General features: G+C 66.3%; 1 protein-coding gene across 6 annotated transcripts in view; it reads right to left on the minus strand.

Moving 5' to 3' along the window:
* Positions 1 to 24,966, minus strand: part of SLC12A7 (solute carrier family 12 member 7) — a 71,801-nt gene that overhangs the window by 3,899 nt on the left and 42,936 nt on the right. For 3 of the 6 annotated variants that reach the window (XM_032415348.1, XM_032415354.1, XM_032415350.1), the window contains exons 2-23: positions 22,527 to 22,618; positions 22,021 to 22,146; positions 19,144 to 19,290; positions 17,684 to 17,738; positions 16,546 to 16,676; positions 15,178 to 15,419; positions 14,348 to 14,559; positions 13,852 to 14,019; positions 13,255 to 13,353; positions 12,688 to 12,745; positions 12,106 to 12,280; positions 10,666 to 10,784; positions 10,286 to 10,384; positions 9,733 to 9,852; positions 9,003 to 9,107; positions 8,457 to 8,625; positions 5,938 to 6,133; positions 5,469 to 5,638; positions 5,258 to 5,389; positions 3,057 to 3,164; positions 1,860 to 2,038; positions 1,459 to 1,473 (exon numbers count right to left, since the gene is read on the minus strand). In XM_032415348.1, the coding sequence (XP_032271239.1) occupies positions 1,459 to 1,473; positions 1,860 to 2,038; positions 3,057 to 3,164; positions 5,258 to 5,389; positions 5,469 to 5,638; positions 5,938 to 6,133; positions 8,457 to 8,625; positions 9,003 to 9,107; positions 9,733 to 9,852; positions 10,286 to 10,384; positions 10,666 to 10,784; positions 12,106 to 12,280; positions 12,688 to 12,745; positions 13,255 to 13,353; positions 13,852 to 14,019; positions 14,348 to 14,559; positions 15,178 to 15,419; positions 16,546 to 16,676; positions 17,684 to 17,738; positions 19,144 to 19,290; positions 22,021 to 22,146; positions 22,527 to 22,618 (2,917 nt within the window). The remainder of the gene's footprint in view (positions 1 to 1,458; positions 1,474 to 1,859; positions 2,039 to 3,056; positions 3,165 to 5,257; positions 5,390 to 5,468; positions 5,639 to 5,937; positions 6,134 to 8,456; positions 8,626 to 9,002; positions 9,108 to 9,732; positions 9,853 to 10,285; positions 10,385 to 10,665; positions 10,785 to 12,105; positions 12,281 to 12,687; positions 12,746 to 13,254; positions 13,354 to 13,851; positions 14,020 to 14,347; positions 14,560 to 15,177; positions 15,420 to 16,545; positions 16,677 to 17,683; positions 17,739 to 19,143; positions 19,291 to 22,020; positions 22,147 to 22,526; positions 22,619 to 24,966) is intronic. The other 3 variants (XM_032415349.1, XM_032415353.1, XM_032415351.1) reach the window with 2 other exon arrangements.

A 24,966-nucleotide genomic window follows, 5' to 3' on the forward strand; every position in this document is an offset into this window, starting at 1 on the left:
GGGCCCGCTGGGGCCGCGTCTGGGCCACGCCCTGTCACCAGCTCAGCCCTTGAGCCAAATACACCAGATCACAACCACCAATTCCCAGGAGGAAAACAGGGAGCCGGGCCTCTTTCTGTCCAGTTTCGCCTGATAAAATTACAGACTGGGCACCTGTCCACGGCACAATCAGGGATCTTCCATTACAAGACCATGAGTTAGCTGCCTGGATAGACCACAATTACCACTGTCTGGGGACAAGAGTCACTCCAGAAATGAGCATCTGTGTGGTATCGAAGGATCCCTTACGGTTGAAAGCCTAAAAACACATATAATCTGAAAATCAGAGGTTTGGGTCTGGCTGGAAGGGCCCTGGGCTCCAGGGTGACATGCCTTGTGGAGGTCACAGGGGCACGGAGACGGCCAGCTTGGCCCTCGTGTTTCCAGAAAGCCAGCAGAAACCTGCATTTGCTCCCTGCAGCGGGCCGTAAATGCACAGGGTAAGGGAGCCAGTCATCCGTATACTGAATCTGGTGGGGCAGAGCCTCTACTGAGGCTGGGGGTGGTGGGCTGCCTGGGGCAGAGGAGGGGCAGGTGAGCGATGAGCACGTGGCCGGCATGGGGGGGAAGCTGGGGTTCCGGTCCCTGGGCTCCTGGGGGCCACACGGCACGGACGACGGACCAAACACAAGCAGACGAGCACCTGCACGCACCAACGCCCCGGGGACAGCCAGCCACCCATCGCTCAGTCCCCTGCCCCCTACAAGCTGACCTCCCAGCCTAACCCTTGACCGGGAGCCCCCCCAGAGCCCCGGGGACAGGGTCAGCAGGCCCATGGTTCACAGCGTTTTTGGGGAGAAACCGTATTCCTGTCTCCCCGCTTTTGTTGTTTTTGTTGACTGACTTTACCTGGAGACCTCCCCGCGGATCCCCCCATGTCTACGGGCTCCACGCCCTCCACGCCCAACCCCCGCCTCAGCGCTCTGCTGTGGACGCCGCCGGCCACCCCTCCGCGGGGGACACACCCGCAGGTGCTGGGGGGGCAGGGGGCGCACAGCAGCCCGTCCAGCTGACCCCGTGTCGGAGCATGCACAGGGTCCGTCCACACCCCTCTGCACGCCCGGGCCGCAGCTTCCTGGGTGAAGAGCACCCAGGGCCAGGGAGCACATCTGTCCAGACGCTCAGCCTCCAGGGATGCGGGCGGAGCAGCTGAGAGCTACCGAGCGCCAGGCCCCCTCTGCTCCAGCGGCTCAGGACCCGCCCTCCCTGCAGCCCAGTCCTTGCGCTGCTCCAGGAGGAAGCTCAGCTGTGTGCCCTGAGCCGTCTGGACAGAGGGGGGCTGCAGCTCGTGCGGGCACGCACACACACACAGGGCTGTCCACACGTGCACACAGGCACACACGGTTCACACGGCAGCACGGGCCAAGCATGCGTGGTAACAGGTCTAAGAAGCGTCCTAAATAAAATGAGACGACTTACAGATTTCCCCATTCTCTACACGGGAGAGAAAACACAAAGAATGAGTTACTTCGAGAGTGACCACGAGGAACCCGGCTGCCCTCCCCCGGCCCACCTGGTCCTTCTCCCCAGACCCTCCCCTCACTGAAGACCCTCCGGGCCCAGCCGCACCGTGCCCCCCATGCTCAGCCCAACGCCACAGGCAGAACCCGGGCCCCCGCGGGCAGCCTGCATGGGCGGTGGGGTCACAGCTGGGAGTCCCCAGCCCCCCACGAGCCCTGACCTCTAGCTGCTGGGATCCAGCAAGAACACAGACGCCCGGATCCCGGTGAACGGTGGCCCCTGGGCCCGCGGGTCAGCAGGCGCATGCCTGTGACCAGTACCAGACCACGAAGCACCCCCAGCCCCCGGCCAACACTCACGGCTTCAGGCTGAAGAGGTCCTTGAACCCGGACATGCCCGGCTCCTTGTTCTTATACTTCTCCGCGATCAGCTTCTCCTTGGTCCAGGTCATCTGCACCTTGTCTGGGGTGGACGGGGCCTGGGTTCTGGTGGCCACCACAGAATGGGACGCAGTGTTCCTGTCGTGGATTAGCTGAGCCTGGCGGGAGAGCAAGGGACAGGCAACAGGACCCATTCTGTGACCTCACGTCTCCAAAACGCTCCCGAGAAGAATCGGGTGCAGATGAGAAGCCGGGACCCCGGGACCAGCCCTCCTTCGCAGGGGACCTGATGCCACCCCAAACCCCAGCCGGGGCCTTCCTCCTGGGCATCCAGACCCAACTCGGCCCTCTTCCTGCCCCAGCTCTGAAGGCAACTGAGAACAGCCCACAGCTCCGCGTTGACGAGGGGATGTATGCACCCGGAAGTCTGCACTTGACGAAGCTCCACCCCACCCACTCGTCAATCCGTCCATCCATCCCTCACTCTTTTATCCCCCTTTTATCCGTCCACCCGTCCGCCACCACCCCCGTCCCCACACTCGTCAACGGCACAGAGTGAGTCAGGGAGCCCATGTCCTTGGGGCGGGGCAGGTGCACAATGAGGAAGTCAGTGTTGCCCAAGGCCGGCCGGACAGGCCATGTGCGAGCAAGACCACGACCGAGGCCCAGAGGGAGCTGGCCTGAGGGGGCGACAGGGCTCAGGGCAGAGCCGGGTGCTGCCGAGAAACCGCAGGGTGACGTGAGGGGAGGGCAGGGATGGCGCCTGGAGGGGTCAGCACGCTGGCTCTCTGGGACCCACTGTGGCTCTCGGCCGGACGAGTTACGGGAGGGAGGAGGGAGGCCAGGTGGGGGCCACTATGGTGGTTCAGACAGGAGCAGAGCAGGGAAGGCCAGAGGACGCTGGTCCGAGCAGACCCACGTGTGCAGACGGGGTCCACACGGCCCCGACCTCAGCCTGGGTGTGGACCCCGGGGGCCATGAGGGCAGAATCGTGCCACCCGGCCATTCAGAAAGCCAGGCTGGGGATGGACGGCTCCGTGACCGCCAAGACCTGGTCCTGTTGGTCAGGCCAGCAAGCTGCGGCTGGACACCCCAAGGACACCCGCTCGGAGGGGCTGCTCCTGCCGCGTGTGCAAGTGGGGCTGCCAGGTGCCCGCCCACTCCCCGCACGCGCACCTCCCTCTCCTGCTCCGTCTTGGACAGCTGCATCTGCTTCAGCATCTGGGACCTCTGCTCCATCATCAGAGTCTTCTCGTACGTGAACGCTGAGATGTCGTTTTCAACCTAGACAGCGCATGAAGCACGCAAATCAACACGCGCTCGTCCCGGCTGCACCTGCCATCTGCACACCGGCTCTCCCCCCGACCCCGCCCCCCCTCAGCGCCCCCCCCGACGTCCCCGGCTGCACCTGCCATCTGCACACCAGCTGTCCCCAGCCCACCCCAGCGCCCTCAGCCCCAGTGGCCCCCGAACGGTGGGTGTGGGTGACCACGTGAGTGGGAACAGTGGCCACAGCTGAATCCGTGTCTGCTCCCATGCCTGCTCCCGGGGGAACCCCACACCAAGCACGCGCCTCGTCCTGCACAGGTGTCTGGAGCTTGCCCGGTGACAACAGGGCCAGGATCTTCTCCAACCCCTGGCCTGACCCTTGGCAGGTGGCCCTGGGTCCCCCCACCAGTCCAGGATGGGGGTGGTGTCAGGCGAGCACCATGTCCTCTGCCTCTTGGGCCCGAAGACAGGGAGCGCCCTGTGACCCTCCGTAGAGCTCTCCCACCGTCCGGCAGGGCCACGGGCCCTGGTCACTGCTCCTGCAAGCTGGATCCTGTCCCACAAACGTGCGGAGATGTGTTCTGACACAGTTTCTATGTCAATCCACCTCACTGAACCCTGGATATTTTCTCGGGTTTTCCAGATATGTAAGTGATGTCTGCACAAACGTCTCCTTGCTTCCAACAGTTAAGCCCCAGCATCAGCTTCCGGAAAGGGAGACTGGTGGGCAGCCCGCTTACTGCTAACCTCCGGAGACATCTGTGGGGGGCTAGCTGTTGGCCGGTGTCTTTGATTCTGCCGGCCAGATACGCACTGACTCTTACTCCCTGGTACTTGTTATAAAATCTATAAAGTCTACTCTTTAAAGTCACGTCTTAACAATAACCCCCAAACCCTTCCCGCTCACGTGTCCTGGCTCAACACTTGGAGTGGTTTTCTAAGCCTTGCTGGCCGGGAGCATCTCCCTCCTTGTTAGTGACCCTGACTTCTTGCTGTTCAATGTTGGCCTTTGACTCTGGCCTCCCCTTCCGCCGTGGGGCTCCCTGACTCCTGGAGGCGGTGCCCTGGGCCCTCGCTGTCCACGAGGCGGGCTTGCTGTGCTGGCGGGCTGGGCCCGGGGTGGAGGCTGGCCTGGCCAACGGCCCAGATGTAGAGCACGGACCACAGGGACCCTGCCCACCTCCCGATGAAAGGACCTGGCTAAGCAGGTTCTGACCACGGTCTGCTCTTGGCCTCACTGGAGTGCATGGCCACGCAAGGCTGGACAGTGGCCTGCTCTCATGGAAGAGATGCAACTGCATCCCTAACGCCCAATGAAACAGAACTTGCAGTCATGACTGAAATCAAGCAGGGACATGGATTTTAACCATAATGCACCAACCACCTACTTGGAAAACTCAGTGAAATTAGCAGCCTTGATACGCAAATACAGTCATTGCAAACCACGGGAGTCCACGCCTCACGGCGCGATCCCGCCATGCTGCACCCCACGACCGTTTCCACCCCGGTTCTGTTTGGCTTCTGGGACCTGACGTCGCGTAAGGTTCCTGAACATGGACGGGAATGGCTGGCGGGGGTGACAGCCGGGATGGGGACGGCAGGGGACAGACGACACGGGCGCTGCCTCGAAAACACCAGAGTGGCCACGGCGGAACAGCGTGAGCAACAGAACCACCGTGTGGTCCCGCGTAAACCCCGACATGGGGAGATCGCTGGAGTCCACGTGGCCGCGGCCGTGGCCAGGGGAGACACGAACAGCAGCCCCAGGAGAGATGCCACGGGCACAAGAGTGCTCCCCCTGCCCCGGGACCTGCTCCGGGACAGTCTGCAGGCGGGAACACTGGGATCTGCAGCGGAGCAGCCTGGACTGCGGGCTCACGGCCTCTGACGGGCCGGCTGTCATGTCTGCCCGCAGCACGTGCTGAGGGGCCACGTCACATCGGGGTCCCCCCCATAACCCGCTAAACCCACCAGTCCAGCCCCGCCTGGCAAAGATAAACCTCTGCAAAGCTGCCACAGCCCACGGAGCCGGGGAAGCGTGGGCCCCGGCGGGAGGACGAGGCCAGCGCTACGGGACCCCGAGCCCAGGCCCACGCCCGACGCCTCACCATCTCCACCACCTCCACCTCGGCGCTGATCCTCAGGTGGTAGAGGAACATCTGCAGGTCCTTCTTCATCTGGATGCTGTTGTCGTCCACCTGGGCCACCGTGAAAATGCGCATCCGGCACTTCCTCCACACCTGGCGGGGGCCTCAGGGCTGGCACCTGCTGCGGCAGCCGAGCCCTGCCCCCCACCGAGGGACCCGCCCCGCGGCCCACCTTGTGCTGCCGTAGCAGGAACGGCAGGAGCATGAGGAGGCCCCCGTCATGCACGACCCACCACACGTCGATGTCCCCGTCGCCGAAGCGCTCCTGGTTTTGTGGAAACAGGTCCACGTTTTTGGCCACCAGCAGGGCCTGCTGGGCCGCCGTGGTATCTCGGACGGTTTCTGTGGAGAGGCAGCGGCGGGTTGCCCCAGGGACTCGCGGGCTCCAGCCAGCGTGGGAGGCAGGCGAGCCCACGGGGTCCCTGGAAGCCCCACCCAGGGCCCACGCTGAAGGCAGCGCAGCCTCGCTCGGCCAGCCACTGTGCCGCCGGCCCAAGGGGTGCGGGGCTCTCCGGCATTGCCGCACCGCAGGGCTGGCCGGAACCGCAGCGAGGTATCACCGGTGGGGTGCTTTCTCACGGGACGTGGGACACCAGGACGCCAGTGGGAGCCCCGCCCACGGGCCCGAGCACAGCACCCACCGACAAAGTTCTTCCAGGAAAAAGTGTTGTCCTCCTGCTTCCAGGACTCGGGCCACGCCATGAGCACCGTGTTGTGCTTCATGCCCCCCAGGCCGGCCGACTGGATCAGGTGGGACATGCCGTCCCGCAGGCTGGAGGAGACCACCAGCTGACAGAAGCCCTTGGTCTTCTCCATGCCCATCAGAGACCGGATGTTCTGGGAAGACAAGCTGGGTCGGTGTCTCCTCGGGGTATCCTCACTTGTGCTCCCGGGAGACGCAGGGCCTCCCCCTTCCCCACATCCTGGCCGGCCCACGAGCCAACTCCGTGGAGGCCACATCCCCGTGGGAACCTGCCCGGCCCTTCCCCAGTGAGGCCTCCGCTCCACGAGCAGACACACGAACAGAGGCAGGAACGGTGAGGGACAAGGTCGGGGTGCACCGGCTGCTTCCATTTACGAAGCCGGGTGAATGCCCTGTGCCCCCACCTGGCCGAGACGCTCCTGGCCAGCTCAGGAGTCAGGCCACGGCAGCAAGCCCGGGTGCAAGGGGACCGTGGCGCCCCTGGGTCCTCGTCCTCTGAGACACGCTCCACCAGCCCCGCGGACGGTGGTCCCCTCCCCTCGGGGACACCACGGCTGAGACCCCGGCTGGGCTGTACGTCTGGGGTGAAACCCAGCTGTGCCACCGACACTCCAGGTCTCGCAGCTCCCAGCACAGCGATGGGGCGGAGCCACCAGCACACGGATCCGTCCCCAAGAGATGGACGAGCAGGGCCAGAGGGGCCCCCGTCCCCCACATTGCTCAGACACGCTCACACAGACTGGCAGGTGGACCAAAAACCGAAACCGGGCCCAGACCCTCAGGAGCGCACACCACCACCGACTCCCTGATGTCCTCCTACGAACCACCCCACGGGGACTGACACGTGTCTACGGACCGCTCACCATACCGCTCGGGACACACAAACCCCAAGACCCCCAAACACAACCAGAGTGGCATCGAGGAACAGAAACCCGAACACACGCACGACACGGACCACGAAGCTGACGCAAACACACGCTGCCCGAGAACGGAAAACCGCCTCTTTACAGTAACAAGAGCGCGTGGAACACCTTCTGCAGGACTGGGGTGTTAACGAAACTGGGGAAGTCCAGGACCGCGCGTGTCAGATGACAACAGCCCCCGGTGTCGGCAAGGGGGCAGGGATGGGGGATCCAGCCGTGCCACAACCGTCCCGGGCCGTGGCTGCGGACTGCTGCCTTCCACGCAGCAGGGCGCCCGCCTCCCCTGCGGCCCCCGAAGCCCCCGCGCAGGGAGAGCCGGAGCCGGCGACCACGCGGCACTTGTGCAAGGTCAGAACTGAACGCCAGGGCCTCTCCCGCCACGCGGTGGGTCTGGGCCGAGTGTCAGCGCCTGCGGGAGGCAGTCCCGCCCAAAGACGGGACAGCGGGCACAGCGTAAGGACGACACCGCCTAAATCCACATACTGTGGCCAGCAACCGCCACGCTGGAGCCTGCGGACTCACGGTCCTGCCGAAAGAGAACCGCTGGTGCCTCCGGGAGGAGGACAGCACCCAGCGCGTCTGCTGCCTTCCCTGAGCGAGGAACCCGCGAACCGCCGATGGCACGGAGCTGGCTTGTCCAGCTGAGGGAGGAGGCGGGAGGGTCGGATCCAGCACCTGCAACCCCTGCTCTGAATGCGAATGAGCCTCTGGGCGCGGCCCGGCTTGGACACGCAGCCGCAGCGCTCCCGGACACGTGGACACAGCGGTCCCTCCTCCACCTGCCCGACTGCCTGAGGGTGAGAAGGACCCACCCTGGAGCAAGGGACCGAGCTGCGCCACCTGCAGGGGTGAGAAAGGGAGGACCGACGCGGGGAAGCAGGGAGGCTGCCCCCAGAAACCAGCGCTGACGTGCCTCCCACTTCGGACATGGACACAGACCGTCGGAGACAAAAGCACAGGACCCGGCGGGTCTGCCTGAGAGCCCCCAGGCGCTCACGACACCAGCCGCTTCCACGTGTGCCTGAAACGACCTGCACAGGCCGAGGTCAGCGTCTCCTCCAGCCAGAGCCCCTGGACACATGGGCCTGAGGCCACCATGCGAGACAGCGAGCGTGCAGGGCACGGAGCCCAGGCCGAGCCATGGAGGGCGCCAGGGAAGCTGGGCGCCAGGGGGACATCTCCAAGGGCGGCACCGAGCGGCCCTCGGAACCAGCCTCTAACCCACACGCTCTCCGAGAGGTCTCAGCCCCCCGCCCCCGGGTCCCTTCAGCAGCCTCAGTTCTGACCCAACCGAACCCAGAAACCAGGCTCTACTACGAAACAAGACAACAGCGCAACATACAAAACCACGCTCGCAGACGGCAGCGATGGAGCACGTGCTGGTCTGACCCTCCCGCGCAGGGCAGAGGAGCGGCGGGCCTGCCCTCGACCGCTTCAGCCGCCACCCGTCCCCACCGCGCCCGCGCTCCCTGCTCGGACCTCTGTCCCGCCGCCGCCCGCCGCCGTCCCACGGACCCGGCCCGCGCCCGCCCACCTCCTCGGCCCGCTGGGCCTCCACGTGCTTGTCCAGGTAGGTGCCCTCCAGCACAGAGCCCACGATGGTCAGGCCCTTGCCGGCCTTGAGCTGAGTCGTGAGGGACAGCAGGCGGGGGTGTTTCACACGCTGCTCCTCATCCAGGCTCAGCATCACCAGCACCTGGGGCCTGCAGCACAGACCGCGCTCACCAGGCAGCCTGCCCGCGGCTACAGCCCTGGGCGCCTGAGGGACGGAGGCCGGGGGCTCTCAGCACAGAGGACATCCCTGACCTCCCAGAAGCGGGAGACGTGCGGCTGGCGGTCCATGCGCTTACCTCCATCCTCGGCAGGACCCCAGGGAGGTCCACTCACCCCACGCCCCACCCACCAGGCTGATCACGCCACGGCTGACCACCGTGCGCTGAGAGAAGGTGCTAGAAGCTTCCGAGACAATCGCTCCCCAAAAAGAGGGACCAACAGTTTCCGTCTCTGAAGTGTGAGGGTAGAGAGGGCGCTCTGCATTCAAAGTGCGTGAGGCCAGGTCGGGCTGGGCCGGGGCGCTCACCTCCAGTTCTTGGTGTGGGGGGGGCCATGCTCCACGCGCAGCAGGGCGTAGCGGGCTGCGTTTAGCGACAGACCCCGGATGCCATCACCCCACTCCTTCTCAGCCCTGCAAGAAAGGGACAGCGGTAAGGAACCCAGGAAGGGACTCTAGGGCCAGGACCCTGAAGCTTCCCTGGACCACAGGCCTCCAGGGGCAGCCTCCCTGAGAAGCCAGCCTGGGGTTTCTGCGACAGGACAGGGTGGGACCCTGGAGTCGGGGACACTGATGAGCACAGCAGGCTGCGTGGGCCTGGCTTCACCAGGAGTGGTCACACGCCCGACGCTCTTTGTTCACCAGCTGGGAAGAGCTGGAGGGGGCCTCCAGGCAGCGGCCGGGACCCCTCAGACCCCACCCCCGGAGGGAGCCAGGCCCCAGGGACGGACCAGGAGCTCTGGGATGCGCTCTGGGACGCTGCACACTTTACACATCACTGCTTTCACTGTATGGACTTCAAAGTTCTCAAAAAGCACATAGTAAAAAAGTGTCACAAGCGTGGAATCGATACAAAGTAGCAAACACAGCTCTGCACCCGCCATGCCGCAGGTGTGCAGGCCCGGACAGCAGGGCCCACCCGGCTCAGGGGCCCGACTCACACCGCGAGCACCCCCCACCCCTGCACCGGGCTTTGCAGACCCCACGGAGACACCCCTGCAGGGAACACCGGCCCGCGAACTCGCGCAGAGCAGCTCACCCGCGGTATTCGATGTACTTGTAGATGCAGCCGGCGATGAGCATGGCGAAGAGAGCGTAGTACCAGGAGCAGATGAACATGAGCGCGAGGCACAGGCTCATGCCCAGGAAGGAGAGTGCCCTGGAGAACACGCACCTCACACGCCTGCCACGCCCAGAACCCGGAAACCCTCCCGGCCCCTTAGCAAAGACCCTTCTCAGCTACAGCAAAAAAGCAGCCATGGTGCCTGTGACCAGATCCGCCCCCCCCCGCCCCGGACGCTGAACCCTCGAGGGCTGAGCCCGCCGTGGCTCTGCGCCCATGGACGCGGGACGCCCACCCCACTTGCCAGGGCGCTCAAGCACCCCGCGGGCCACGCAGCACAACGGGCGTCGCTCGTCCAGCACACACACCAGCAGCATGGAGACCACGCGACCCGCGGTCACACACGGAGGCCATCCCCCGGCAGGGGCCAGGTGGCCCGGGGGACACACACAGGCGCTGGGCCTGCCCGGCTCAGCTGCGGCGCAGGCCACTAGGGACCCGGGGCCGTCCCGGCGGTGGGAGCGCTCACCAGTGGTAGTATCGGAAACGTGGCCGCCAGTTGGGCGTGCGCAGCAGGGTCTGCACCGCGCAGGCCAGGTTCACGAACATGTAGCACATGAGGAAAAACCTGGGGGCGTAAGGACAGGACCACAGGAGCCGGGGGTCAGGTCAGGTCCCACGTGGTCTCCCCACCCCCACTCACTACAGCACTGCCCCTCCCGTCTCCCCTCCCTTCCACGGCACCGTTCCATGAGGACCACCTGGCCTGCGTGACTGCGTGTCTGGTGACCCCTGAGCAGAAGGCCAGCCCCAGAGCGGGGTCACACACTCGCCTCCTTGTCCATAAGCGGCAGCCCCATCTCCGTGGCCTGTCCCCACACCCCTCCCACCGGGCCTGCAGCCACTCACATGGACAGGATGGGGGCCACGCTGTCCAGGGAGGCGATCAGGATGCCGGTCTCACAGATGAGGGCCGTGAGCAGCAGGGCCCACGTGGGCTCCCCGTTGGCCTTCCCGTGGCCAAACACCTGCAGGGAAAGGGCAGGTGGGCTGCGAGCGTGGGGGGCACAGGCCACAGGACAACAGCCCACGACGTCCCAGTGAGAAGCCCAGCTTCCCAGGGGCAGCCCCAGGAGGGCTCAGGGACGGGACAGAGGCAGAAGCGGACTTTCACAACCCGTCCTGAACCCTCCCCAGCTCTGGGAGGAAAAGCTGACACCCAGAACCGAGAAGGCAGACGGTGGCCGAGGTACCATCAGGCCTGGGCCTCACAGCGCGTCAGCGAGGGTGAAGGTGACCCCTCCATGCGCGGGACGGATGGGGGCCTCCGGGGCATCCTGAGGCTGGCCTCGCGGGGGCAGGCGCAGGGTCCCCGCGGCACACGCGCATGGAGAACCGTGAGGACCCTTCGCCCACAGCCACACGGGGAAGGACCACATGGAGGCCACAGCTGCCTCCAGGGACACCAGCTTCCAATGCTTTTCTAGCACAGTCCCTGCTGCCCAGGGGCTCTGGGAACGGACACGCAGGGCATGCCGCAGACACGCGGAATGACACCAGAAACAGACTCGGGGAGGGGGCACCAGGGACACAGCAACGCCCCCAGAGCAGAACCCAGTCTGCACCGAGCCAACAGACGGAGCTGTGAAGTCTGCCGGAACCTTCCAGGGAGTGAAGGTGAGGACCGTGCTCTGAAGGGGGGAGGACCAGCCCCCACCCAGGTGATGAACACACACGAAGGGGCCCCGTGCGCCCCGAGCCCACAGTGAAGCCCTGGCCCCAGCCCCTCAGAAGGCGACTCGACCATGTGAGCTTTACAGGCGGTCCTAATCCAAGTGACCGGTGTCCTTGTGAGAAAGACGAACACAAAAGCACAGGGAAGCCATGTGGGGACTCGGGGAAGGTGGGGAAGGTGGTGACACACCAAGGACAAAGTAGCTTTGGCGCGCCCCCCCCCCCCCCCCGCGTCTGGGACTTTCCGCTCACATCCCAGGGATGTGAGCAAATCCCCGTGTGTTGTCTGTCCCCAGCCTGTGGTGTGTGGTGCAGGGAGGACGCTGCACCCAGCAGGAGAGACACCGGCCCTGAGGAAATGGAGGCTCCCCGGGTTGCTCCTCTCAACTGTTCCCACAGCCCAGGGCGGTGAGGGGCCACCCCCCGCCCCCGACATGCACCTGCGCCCTCAGCCCCGTGACCACCCAGGGCGAGGCTGCCAGGCTGGCGGTGAGGACCTGGGTCCCAGTCAGTAACCGTGAAGATTGTGCTCTGGGGGCAGACCCTCAGGGACCCTCGCAGACACACCCCTTCCCGCGGGGCCCCTGCTCTCAGAAGGGCGGCCGCCCTGCTCACCTGTAGGAAGGGGATGATGCCGTCTCGGGCGATGGCCTGCAGCAGGCGCGGTGCCCCCGTGAGGCTCTGCAAGCCAGCACCACAGGTCGAGAAAAAGGAGCCGATGACGATGACCCAGGGGGACGGCCAGGCCAGCATGCCGATGACCAGCTTCCCCTGCAGGGCCTCCCCAAACCTGTGGGTCGGGTGGGCGGGCTTTCAAACACAAGCTGAAGACATAAACGTCTCCCCACGCTCTGAGCCAGAGTGAGGCCGCTCCCACTGTAAGTGTCCTCTCTCAGGCGCAGGGAAACCACGGTCACTCCTGAGAAGTGGCTCGGCACGGCTGTGCTGTCTGGAACCGCACAGAACCCCTCACGCTCTCTCGGGCGGGAGGCTGCTCGGCGGTTCCCCAGCTCCAGGCTGGGGCAGGACAGGACCACACACCAGACCGAGCAGAACCCCCCCAGGGGGGCCACGGGGCTCCCGGCTCCCCACGCGAAGCCTGAAACCCTGGGGGAGGTCCCCAGGTCAACCACCATCCACGAGAAAACCGATGCTGACCTGGAAGCTTCTAGAAGCCACAAACAAAAACCAACTTACTTATCTCGTAAGATCACGCCTTCGATGCAGGCCCCGAAGAGCACGATGCAGGACAGGTCTGTGTCTTGCGTCAAGGAAGCGGCGGGCCAAACGTCATCGGCAGGGTCTGGTGGCGGGTGGGCATGAACCAGCCCCGCGCCCCGGCTGCCCGCTCCCCGCCACCCTGCGCCCCGCCGTGACCCCACGGCCCTCAGGGCGCCTTCTTCGTGGCCCCATCCTGCTTCCAGTTGAGTCAGGCTGCACACGGCCCGCTGACCGCCACGGGCACCGGGCAGGGGACGCTGGCTCGCTCGGCAAGGACAGACCTCGGCGACCAGCACGAGGACGCTGCGCACAAGCACCATGCCCCGCGCCCGCAGTTACGGGCCACCACCGCCTGTGAGTCACGTGTGACGACGCGGGTGCCACATGCAGTTTACCAACAGTGGCTCGGGGGGCAGCCGGCGTGAGCTCGGCGACCTGGAGTCCCTCGTTCTCCCTCGTCAGGCAGACGCCAGCCCGGCTCCCCGTGGGGCAGCGGCGGCCCGAGCATCGGGGCCTCCCTCACCTCGGCCCCTTTGAGGATACAGATGAAAGACGTCGTCACGATGGCCAAAATGGTCCCCGTGGGGATCGACTTCTGGGCGTCCCTGAGGTCCCCGGACCGGTTCGAGCCCGCCATGATACCTACAGGAGCCGCCAGGGAGCCCCCAGTTACCACAGACCCAGACCACGCCGCCAGCCAGGCCCTTGGCCATGACTCACGGGGAGGGCGTGGGACTAAAGAGAAGCGCCTGGAACCCGCGCCCGCCTGCAAGCTGTGGGGCTCCAGCTGGTGGAGGGGAAGCCCGAGCGGCGGCCGAGGGCCCGGGCAAGGGCTGGACGTGCCGACGGCTGCTGGCTCCCGCTGCGCACCGGGCCGCTGAGGGCTGTCCTGGCAGGGGATGAGGCACTGTGCGCCAAGGTCGTCCCAGAAGGTCAGATGAATATCGTGTGAGGATGGCCCTCGGGTCCACGCACAGCCGCCACGGTCAGTGACCTCGAGTGCTGCTGGTCAGTCGGCAGTGCTTGGGACAAAGCGCCTTCCCACACCCCGATCAGCACACGGCGGGGAGCAGAGACCCTGCCGCTCGTTTCCTGGGGGGCCGGGGCAGGTGCACACTGAGGGACGGGGCAGGGCCTCACCGGTCACGGAGGGGAAGTAGATCCCGACCAGCATGGTGAAGTAGGTCATGATGTCAGTGAGGACGTAGGGCAGGCCGCTGGCCCTGCTCTCCTCTGGCACAGGCACCGACGGCGTGCTCTTCCTCTCCACAAACGCCCCCTTGTCTGCATACGTGCTCCACAGGTTATCTGCGGGGGGCAACAGGCCAGTAACAGGTTCCAGAACCTTCTGCCAGGCTCCTGCCATCAGGGAGGCCCCGGCAGAGGCGGCGGGGTGGATGGGCTCCAACTTCACACAAGGACGCGCAACCTCTCCTCCCAGAACCAGCCGGGCCAGCCCTGTCGCCCCGACCACGGCCCCGTGTGCGTCCAGCCGCAAACCCCAGAAAGAAGGGTATGCTGATCCACACGCTTTGCCACCCGGTGCCGACCACGGCTGCAGCTGCAGGGGCGGCGGCCGCCTGGCGGGCCCCGTGGGGGGGGCAGGCGCGGTCCCACACGGCCCCGGGGCGCTCACCCAGGAGGACGCCGCTGGCCACGCCGGGGATGCCCTGGATCTCCGTGACATTGTTCTGGGCGAAGTACTCGTCGCAGGTGGCGTTGGCCACGGAGCTGTTGCAGAAGAGGCTCCAGAGCGCGGTGGGTGTCGTGCTGTTGGCGGCGGCGAGGAACTTGGCACAGACGTCGAAGCCACGTCTGGACAGGGTGCGATTTCCCAGCAGACAGACCCTAGCGCAGGGGTCGGGCGTGAGGGCACGTGCGGCCCTTGTGAAGCACCTCCTACTGCTCCGCTTCGGACACCCCACCCTGGGCGACGGGAACGCCGCGCGGGCTGCAAGGGATGGCTGCTGCTCACGCCAGTGGCCTCCCAGCCCGCCGGGCCCCTCCTGGACCAGCCCTGTGGGCGCCAGGCCCACCTGGCCAGCCTGACGGGCCACGTGCAGTTCGCTCACTTGCTGTGACCTCGGGCCACTTCCCTGGGACCGGGCATCCACATGTGTAAGAGAGACAAGAAAGAAACCCACTGGGGCCGGGGGAGGGACTCCTGCAAGGACTAGGGGAGCTGGAGAGCCAGGGCACAGGGCGCACGGAGGTCAGGCCACCCCAGGAGGAGCTCAGTGCTGCCGTCCTTGGGGCCAGCAGCACCCTGTCCACCCTGGACCTTCACCGGACCCATCCCACCCGTGCAGATGGCGCGGCCGCACAAGCATCCTGATGGCTCATCCCCAAGCCCGGCGTGAGCATAGACATCTGCGTCCCACGGCACCACCACCCCAGCCCGACCACATGGTCATGGGCACAGACAAGGTTTGCAGGACGGGCCAGCTCTGCAGGCCCAGGACTCACGGAATGTCCGGTGGGTCGAAGGCAGTCTTAATAACACCGGCATAGATGGCAAGGATGGACAGCACCACACAGGCCAGGAACACCAGGGCCAGCTTGTTGACATACTTGACGCCCACGAAGACCACCATGGCCATGAGCACCAGCGTGCACGTCCCGTACACGCGCATGTTGTGCAACATGGCCGCGGCCTCGCCTTCCGCCGTCTCTGCCTGGATGATGGCCGCACTGGGGGAGATGTAGGTCTGCGGGGGATGGACGGGGTCAGGAAGGGCTGTCAAGCACCCCTGCCTGGAAGGTGGCCCCACGGGGGGGCACCTTTGTCTGCAGGGCCTGGTGCTGGGCTCCCTCCCCTGCTGGGGGCCCCCACCGCCAGAACGCATTCACGGTGGGCCCCGGGAGTGCCAAGAAATGAGAGCAGAGAGAGAAAACTGCAGAGAGACACTGCCCGGGGTCAGTGTCGTGGAAGCCGCCTGTGGACGGCACCCCCGGCTCAGCCTGCAGGCGGGGGGCCACCGCACCCTGACAATCCGGGAGTGAGAACGTTTCTGGGGGAGGCCCTAGTGAGCACGTGCAACATAAACTGAGTGGGGACGACAGGACGGACCAATTCCTGGGCGGCCCTGCCTCCGCCCACAGCTGAGGCCCTGAAGGCCACGGCCGCGCGGCTGACCCCGGGCTCAGGTCTGCAGCCCGTCACACACGCGGACGTTGACCTGGCAAGAACCCTGGCGGCGGAGCCCAAGGGCAGCCGGGGACACAGGGGTCACTGCCGCACGGCCACGGTCGCCAGCCACGGCCCCAGCACCGAGAGGGGGATGAAGCCACAGACAGACCCCAGGTCACTGCTGCACGGGCAGGGTCGCCAGCCACGGCCCAGCACCGCGAGGGGGACGCAGCCACGGACGGATCCCCCGAGTGACTGCTGCATGGCCATGGTCGCCAGCCACGGCCCAGCACCGAGAGGGGGACGCAGCCACAGACGGACCCCCCGGGTGACTGTTGCACGGCCACGGTCGCCAGCCACGGGCCAGCACCGAGAGGGGGACGCAGCCACAGACAGACCCCCAGGTCACTGCTGCATGGCCATGGTCGCCAGCCACAGCCCAGCACCGCGAGGGGGACGCAGCCACGGACGGACCCCCGGGTCACTGCTGCATGGCCACAGTCGCCAGCCACGGGCCAGCACCGAGAGGGGGACGCAGCCACAGACGGACCCCGGGTCACTGCCGCACGGCCACGGTCGCCAGCCACGGCGCAGCCTGAGAGCCCGAGGCAGGCGTCAGAGTGAGGGGGCCGGCTGAGGGGGCCCGTGTGCCTTGGGAGTGACTCCTTGGGGTCCGGAAAACCAGCCCAAAACAAGGCACTTACCAAAAAAATCTCAATGGTCCCCAGAATATACATGGCCCCGGCGAAGGTCGTGCCCAGGTAGAAGCAGAGGCCGACGGCGCCCCCGAACTCAGGCCCCAGAGACCGCGATATCATGTAGTACGAGCCACCAGCTGCCAATGGGACAGAGAAGCTGCAGGTCAGCATCGCACAGTTTACCGTGAGGCCAACGCTGGACCCAACACTGCGATTCTGTGCACTTCGCCCCAAAAAGGCCGAGGACACCTGTGGCTGCTGGAGCACCGTCCCCGGACCCGGCTGGTGGACGAGGACACATCACTGTGGATGCGCACGTCCACACCGCTGCCACGTGCCGGGGCACGGAGCCTCCGGGGACAGGCGGCCTCCCCGGGACCTGGAGACGCAGCACAGCGTCCCTCCCGGTCCTCCTCGCCTGAGGCCCCCGCCCACCCCGCCGAGCCCCCCCCCCCCCCCGAGGGCCACCCCCAGGGCCCCCCCAGCCCCCCTGCTCTCCAGACCTCCACCCCGGCCACATGGCGCCCGTGGCAAGCACTGCCCACCCTGGCGCTTCCGTTTATTTCTAGATAAGGAGAGTCTGGGAGAAATTAACTCCAGAACCAAAAGCAGGAGGCGGCTCCTAAAACGGCAGGGTCTCCAACCACAGATCAAAGGCGAAATTTCCTAAGAAAGTTCGCGAAGTGTTCACGTAGGTTCCCACAGGGAGCAGAACCCCAACGTCACAGCACCCTGAGCGCAGGGTCAGGTGCTGGTGAAAGTGCGCGCAGGGGCCCCACCTTGGTCTCAGGACAGCCCATGGTGCCCTCAGGGGACACAAGATGCCGCCCAGGACACCAGGCACCAGCTCTCGGTGCACCGGTGAGAGCCAGGAACCCGTGAGCACCTCTGCCTGGAGGCGGGGTCCCTGCTGATGGCTTCCGGGAGAGCCTGGCTGGGCAGAGCTCGCCCCCGTCTGCCCGCCCGCCTGCCCACCAGATGTGGAGGTCTCCGTCCTCCAGGCTGGCCGCCAAGCAGGGAAGGGCACATGCACACTGGGGCCCTGAGGGGCAGAGTGCTGCCCGCCTCGGCGGAGGCCGCCCTGGGTGGGGTCCCCAGCAGGGCTCAGCTTGGGACCCCACACAGCCTGCCCCAGCACCCTTACCTGGGACCACACCGTTGGTGGCGATGGCGCTCATGGAGATGGCCGTCAGCATCGTCTGCAAAAACACAGATGATCCTCTCAGAAGAGAGGGCGCCTCGGGGGCCACACCCGGCCCCATCTCAGAGGGGCTGCGGAGCAGTCAGGCACGCGGGCTCCAGGATGCTCAGGGCTGCCCCCGATCTCCCACTCAATGCCCCAAGCTGAGCTCCTGCAGGCCACCCAGAAATACCCAACTCAGGACCCCACCTGGAATGAAAGGCCAGCTCCTGCCTGGGTGCCCGCCCCCGTGGGGTGCAAGGGGGACCCCGTCTGGATGCCCACTGTGGGGTGCAAGGGGGACCCCATCCGGGCGCCTGCCCGCCCATGGGGTGCAGAGGACGCCATGGGGTGCAAGGGGGACCCCATCCGGGCGCCCGCCCGCCCATGGGGTGCAGAGGACCCCATCTGGGTGCCTGCCCGACCATGGGGTGCAAGGGGGACCCCATCTGGGTGCCTGCCCGACCATGGGGTGCAAGGGGGACCCCATCTGGGTGCCTGCCTGCCCATGGGGTGCAAGAGGGACCCTGTCTGGGTGCCCGCCCGCCCATGGGGTACAAGGGGGACCCCATCTGGGTGCCCGCCCTGGGGGTTGGATGCAGGACCTCCAGAGCTGTCCCGGGTGGGTCTGCCTCCAGCGCCCAGCAGGGCTCAGAAGTGACCACACCACAGGCTGGGGGGCAGCCTGCAACCGAAGAACCAGAAGGAGCAGCCTCGGGAGAGCTTAGGGCCTCAATGGTCACCGTGATCCCACCAGGCGCAGCTTTGGCTTAAGGTCCCACTTAAAAAAACCCCTGGTCCTTATCCTGATTTTTATTTGGTTTTATGGCAACTGCTCTAGATCTGTCCAGATTTCCCCAGGAAAGAAACGTCACAGGAGGAAGGACGGGACACAGTTTAGAAGGTGAGGCCATAGCCCGCGAGGCCGCGGGGGGCACAGCCTGCGTTGTCTGAATTCTTGGGGTCGGAGCGCTCACACCTGGGGGATGAGAGGAGCCGAGTTCTGGTCTCCAGGGCGAGAGTGGGGCAGGCGAGCCTGAGGCTGCCGCAGCAGGTGCCCAGGACGTGCAGGGCCCACGGCCGACCCAGGAGCAGTGGGAAGGGGGCCTGGTTCACTGAGCGCCACTGGACGCAGACGCCTGGGGACGCGCGGGGGTGGGGAGCCGGGGTCGGGGCGGAACAAGTCACTGGCCTGGGCCCTTCCTTCAAACAGGGAGCCCAGGAGCTTCCGAACTGGAAGGGACCGTGTCAAACGCGGGTCCTCACGCATGCTGACCGTGCCCCCAGAAGCCCCCGGCCACGTCCTCCCCCAGACACAGGGATGGAGTCCGGCCGGCCCCGATTCCCCCCGCAGGCACCAGTGCCCGTGGAGGCTGCCCTGGGCGGGGCCCCGGGGCCTCAGCACAGGGCCCTCCACCACTCACGCAGGTGCAGCACATGAACACGATGAGGAAGGACTCCAGCACGCCGGCCGCCCCCACGATCCACGTCAGCCGCAGGAAGAGGATCACCCCGAGGATGTTCTGGAGGCAGGGCAGGTACACACCAATGAAGGTCCCCATGCGCGGGCTCTGAAAGAGAGCACAGCGGTTCCAGGGGGGCCGGCCACGGCAGGCGCCCGCGCACAGCGCACGCAGAAGGGAGGCCGCGCGGCTGCACGGCTGGGGGAAGCCAGGCCACCCTGGAAGGGAGGCTTTGGGAGGAATCCTCAAGGGGGCGGGCTCGGGAGGACCCGAGACCACGTCGCTGCCAGGGAGCGGGGAGGCGCCATGAGGACAGCCACGGCAACGTCGGCGAAGCTGAGAGCAGGACGAGCCAGGCCCTGTCCAGCGGGCGGGCGGCAGCTCAGGGTTCCGAAGGCCCAGGCGGCCACTGATGCAGCCGGGAGACGGGCGGCGGCCCCCTACCCATGCCGAAGTCCCCGCAAAGCCAAGTCCCGTAAAGTCAGGAGTGCCTCAATCAAACCCGCCGGAAAGTTCCGACGGGACACGCGGCCGCGTGAGCCTAGGGGGCAATCTCCGGGGTGACCGAGGACGCAGCGCTGGGAGGTGCCTGACGGGGTGTCCTCTGAAATCCTGGAGGCCACCAGGGCTCAGCGCACCAGCCGGGCGGGCAGGCGGCCGGCAACCAGGCCAGAAGCCAGCAGAGGGCGGACCCGACTGGGGTCCCAGCCCATCCTGTCCCACAGCTGGCCGGACACCACGGTCAGGGGCACGCTCGAGATCTCGAGACTGACTGAAAACAATGCTCAACGGGAAGATATCTCAAACTCAGGTGAATAAAAGAATCCACACAATTGGGGAAGATTTGTTTTGGAAACATTTGCTGCAAGTAGAGGGGCTGCAGACAAGGGCCCGGGAGGTCAAGGGCCCAGGCGGCAGCTCTGCTGACCTGCACCCACATTCAGGGAGGCGGGGGGCTTCTCAGGGTCCAAGGACTGGCGTGCACCCAGGAACGCCTGTCCCCGTGAGCCGGGACGGGTCAGGGCCACAGGGCCCCGTGGGATTCCCGGGAAAAGACTCTGAGGCACAGGGGGTCCCTGGGTCTGGATGCCTGGGACACTCGGCTCCCTTTTAACGCGGGGCCTGTGTGGCGCCCCCAGCCCACACACTGCCCACCCACAGGGCCCCCGGAGCGGTCACAGGGCCGGCGGAGAGCACCCCAGGGACTTCCCCGCTGTGTGAAAGGGGACAGTGGTGCCAGGCAGGGCGCGGCTTCTCGTTCACGGTTCGATTAACGCGCCAGGCAGCCAGCCCCAGCTGCTGCAGGGTGTCCACTGATGTCCTGCAGGCAGTGGCCAGGCAGACCCGAGTCACCCTGGAAGGGCAGGATGGGCCTCCCACTCTCTCCTAAAGGCAGCTTTGACGATCAGCCCGGCTGCACGTGAGGTCCAGAGCCCTGGAAATGACGCCCTGCAGGGGGGCTGGGTCTCTGGACACAACCTCCTGAACCCGGGGGCACAGAGTGGACAGTAAGGGCAGTCCCCACACCCCGAGGACCTAGTCAGTCCCCAGTGGGGTGGATGATTCATCCCAACCAGAACTCGTCCACCTGTCTACAGGACGGCTGTGCTGGATCGCTCCTGCGACGGCAGGGGACTGAGGCCAGGCAGCGCCCCTGCCTCAGGGACAGGACCTCCCAGGTCCTGATCTGGCCATGGGTCACAGGGAAGGACGTGCTGGGCTGCGCCGGACAGCGGGGGACAGCGAGGGACAGTGGGGGGGTCAGCGAGGGCCAGCGGGGGGACAACGAGGGACAGCGAGGGCCAGCGGGGGGACAGCAAGGGGACAGCGGGGGGACAACGGGGGCCAGCGAGGGACAGCGGGGGCCAGCGTGGGGACAGCAGGGGACAGCGAGGGGACAGCGGGGGGACAGAGAGGGGACAGCGGGGGCCAACAGGGGGGACGGCGAGGGAACAGTGGGGGGACAACGGGGGCCAGTGGGGGGCCAGCAGGGGGCCAGCAAGGCACAGCAGGGGATAGCGGGGGCCAGCTGGGGCCACAGTGGGCTCCACGAGGCAAGCAGAGCCGGGCCAACCACAGGAAAGCCCGGTCCTGCTGCCAGCAGACGGCACCCTGGGACAAGCTCCAGTGGACAGACAGACAGACAGTCCTGTGCCAGCCGCACAGAAAGGCCTGTGGCGCCCACTCCCACAGCATCCACAACTGTCACCTGCCCACACGGTGTCACCGGGGACCGCTGTCCCCACTGTCCTCTGCCCCAGGAGGGCGGCCAGGATGAGGCTGGGCCGGGAAGCCCTCACACCCCACGTCTACCACTCCACGCAGAACGCAAGACAAACACTGAGTGTCAAGGAAAAGCAGGACCTCTCCTGCTGCATTTCCCACACCAAGCCCCCTCCGTGGCCAGACTTCCTGACGGCCGAGGTCAGGCTGCACACAGGTGCCCGGGGAGCAGGCAGGCCTCCGTGCACGCAGGGGCCTGGCACCCCGGCCGCGTAGCTGGTGCCAGGCAGGGTGGACACAGAGGGGGAAGGGGCGGCCGTCAGGAAACCCAGGCCTTCCACCGGCTTCCACACCCCCACACCCAGCTGGCGGGAGCCCCGCAGGAACGCCGACCCCCTCGCGGGGCCAGGCACTCCCCATGCTGCTTGTCCTACTCACGGCAGAGAAGGCCAGTTTCCACCCTTAACTGAGCCACGTGCAGGAGAGAGGAAAGGGGTCATGTTTAACTGGGACTTGGGGAATGCCCCAGGGAGGGGAACGGTAGGGGGATGGGGGCGGGGGGGAAGGGGGACTGGGGGGACAGGGACGAGGACTGGACGGCGGGGATGGGCGCACCTTGACCTCACGCCTCTTGCTGTCGTCCTCGTGCTCCTCATGCTCCACCACACCCTGGCTCAGGTTGGTGTAGTTCGCCAGCTTGTTGAGCAGTGAGGACACCATGGGGTTGCTGTCCATTTCCTCCTGTTTGGGGCCAAGACATGGTTAGTCACCTGGATCCCCAAACCCACTGGAGCAATGCCCCGCGGAGCTCCCAGCGTTTCTAGCTCCAGATCCGAGGTCCACGGGGCTGAGATGGGCCCACGTCACCCGACACATGCACACCAGGTCCCAAGTCAGGGGTCGGGGCAGAGCTCGGGGCTCCCGGCCACCCAGTAAGGGTCCAGGGTTTCCCAGAGGGCCCCTCCCAAGAAGGTGGCGGCCAAGGAGGCTCCCCCCGTGCACGGTGTACGGTCAGGCAGGCAGCCCTCCACCCGACCCCCAGGTCTCGGGGCCACAGCCCCCATGCCGTGTCCATTGAAGTCACGGCCCTCGTGTGTCTTGTAGGAGGAAGTGTAAGTCACCTCAAAAAGCGCCATGTTCTTCCCTTCAAAGCTCTCCTGCTCCACCTCCGTATGGTTGATGAATGGGCTGTTCTCTCGCGGGTTTCCATCTCCTGGAGGAGAACCCGCTCAGGTGAGTCTTAGAAGTGGCTTGAACAGGACTGGTGCCCCTGCGGGCCCATGCGTCCCCCGGGGCCTGGGGGGAACCCTGTGGAACACGGGGACCCTTGGCTCCGCCCAGCCAGGCGTGGGCAGCGGGGGAGGCCGCTGGGCTCCAAGAACACAGACATGCGTGTCACCTGCAGACGTCACCCCGTGCCTGGGACCCCCACCAGCAACACTCCTCAAGGTCGCGGCCCTGGCTGCTGGGACAGCTGTTTGTGCCTAAGCAGCCCAGTCCTCCCCGCCTCAGTTTCCCCACCTATGAGACAAGACTCAGGAACACAGAGTGGGGGCAGGTAACAGGTGGAGCTGGTGGGGCAGGACAGGAAGGGCTGCCATGCCCAGGGCAAGCGGAGGCCAGGTGCGGAGCGGCCTCCGTGAATGCAGAGGGGTCCAGGGCCCCATCCCTGCCGACCCGGGGTCCAGGCCGGCAAGTCAGACCCTAGTGTCCCCCCGATACCAGGCCCCCACACAGGGAAGTTACACCATCCTGTGAGCCAGGCCCAGGTCTGGCACGTTCCGGCCCTTGCAGCACCACCAACCTCCCTCGGCAGGGAGGACCCCACCCCCCCCACACCGACAGGCAGGACCCCCAGCCCCGACTGTGCTTCCCCACCAAGTCAAGCGCAGCCCCCACTGACTCTCATCAGGACCCAAGCTGGATGCCAGGACTGGGGCTGGCTAGCACAACACCCAGGACCCCCAGCAGGACAGCTCCCCAGCACCCGGACGGCGGCCTGACCGCAGGGAGATAGTCCACCTCGCGGGAGCTGCACCTCGCGGCCTTGGCGCCCCCACAAAGGCCCTGGGGCTGGGCCGAGGCGAGGCTGGAGGAGGGCAGCAGCCCACACACGGGCGGGGGGGTGTGCCCGGGGGCTGGTGACCTCTGACCTTTGTTCCCTGAAGCCAGGGTCCCGGCCCCAGCCCGTTACCTCCCCCAAGCCCCCCCACCATTCTGCATCCCCTCAACCCTCCACCAAGAGCCTGGATGCAGCACAGCCACCACCCCGTGCCAGTGACCACGTCGGGGAGGAAGGAGGTGACCTCCGTGTGGGCAGGGGTCACGCCAGGCCCTTGGCCAGTAAGCCAGGGATGGCCACCACTTCTCCCTATTTCTCCGACAGGCCTTACGAAGAACGCACACGCCCAACACACACGAAACACGTCAACCTCACGTGTGATGTGTTCACAGAGCACGACTTCACCCCATCCTGGGCAAGAGCGCAGGGGCCGGGACGCAGGGGAGGGCTGGCGCTCCGGTCCCGGCCGTGCGGCTCGCTGAGGTGGTTCCAGGCTGGCACGGGCTTCAGATGCCACAGCCACATCTGCAGACCCCCAAATTTAGCCAGACACCCCCAGACCAAGACGCCCTGCGCTCGTTAGAACAGAAAACACCTCTGCCCCCGCGTGGCCCACTCCCGGGCACCGGGGTTTAGACGCGGCTCGGTACACGATAAAGCCCTGCGCGTATTTCAGACACCGGGCTACGGTGGACACAAACGAAGCCCACGGGATGTCAGGAGAAAAGCAGGGACCAGAATGTGTCCTATCACAGGGGTGCAGCCTCCGAGAAGCACGCAGCGCCCAGCCCCCGGTGCCGGGCTCACGGGCAGCGCTGGTGCTATCTGCAGGGGGTCAGGTGAGAGGGCCCCACGGGCGGCCGCCCACTCGGGAACTTCAAGCCCCAAGCTGCCCCCCTCAGGTCCTGCGGCGCCTCCCCGGGACACACATCCGGACAGACCCCGCCACGGCCTGGCCAGAACCGCTCCTAACAGGAAAGCGTGCTCACACTAGGCCGCGCAGAAGAGCGATGCCACCAGGTCACGGAGGAGCACCAAGTACTCAGGTCCCAATCCAGTCCCAGACCCCGAGACCGGGCGCCCGATCACGGGCTCCAAATGCCAGCGGAGGGAAAAGCCACAAGCCCTGGGTGACAGGAGCCCCAGCTCAGCCCCATCTCATCAGGGACGGTGATGCCGCCCCACACGCAGAAGCCACGGACAGGGTCAGGTGAGGTGAGCAGCCCGGGGGCCGCGCCTCCTCGCCGGCACCCACTTGCGTCTCCCCAGCACCGTCCCCGCCAGGGAGTCACCACCCCCAAGCGGGGGGCTCCTGCCTGGACACCCACAGTCAGGAGGCCGCAGCAGGGAAGGCAGCAGGGCCGCAGGGGGTGCGAACGTGGACACTCGCACGCAGGAGGGCCTCCTCCCGGGTCCGTCCCTGATCAGTGAGGCAGAGACCCTCGAGCCCACCAGCACCGGCCAGGCCACCTGGTGTCCTGACCTATGACCCAACGCCA

This window comes from Phoca vitulina, unplaced genomic scaffold, assembly GCF_004348235.1.
Source record: "Phoca vitulina isolate PV1807 unplaced genomic scaffold, GSC_HSeal_1.0 scaffold17, whole genome shotgun sequence".
NCBI lineage: Eukaryota > Metazoa > Chordata > Mammalia > Carnivora > Phocidae > Phoca > Phoca vitulina.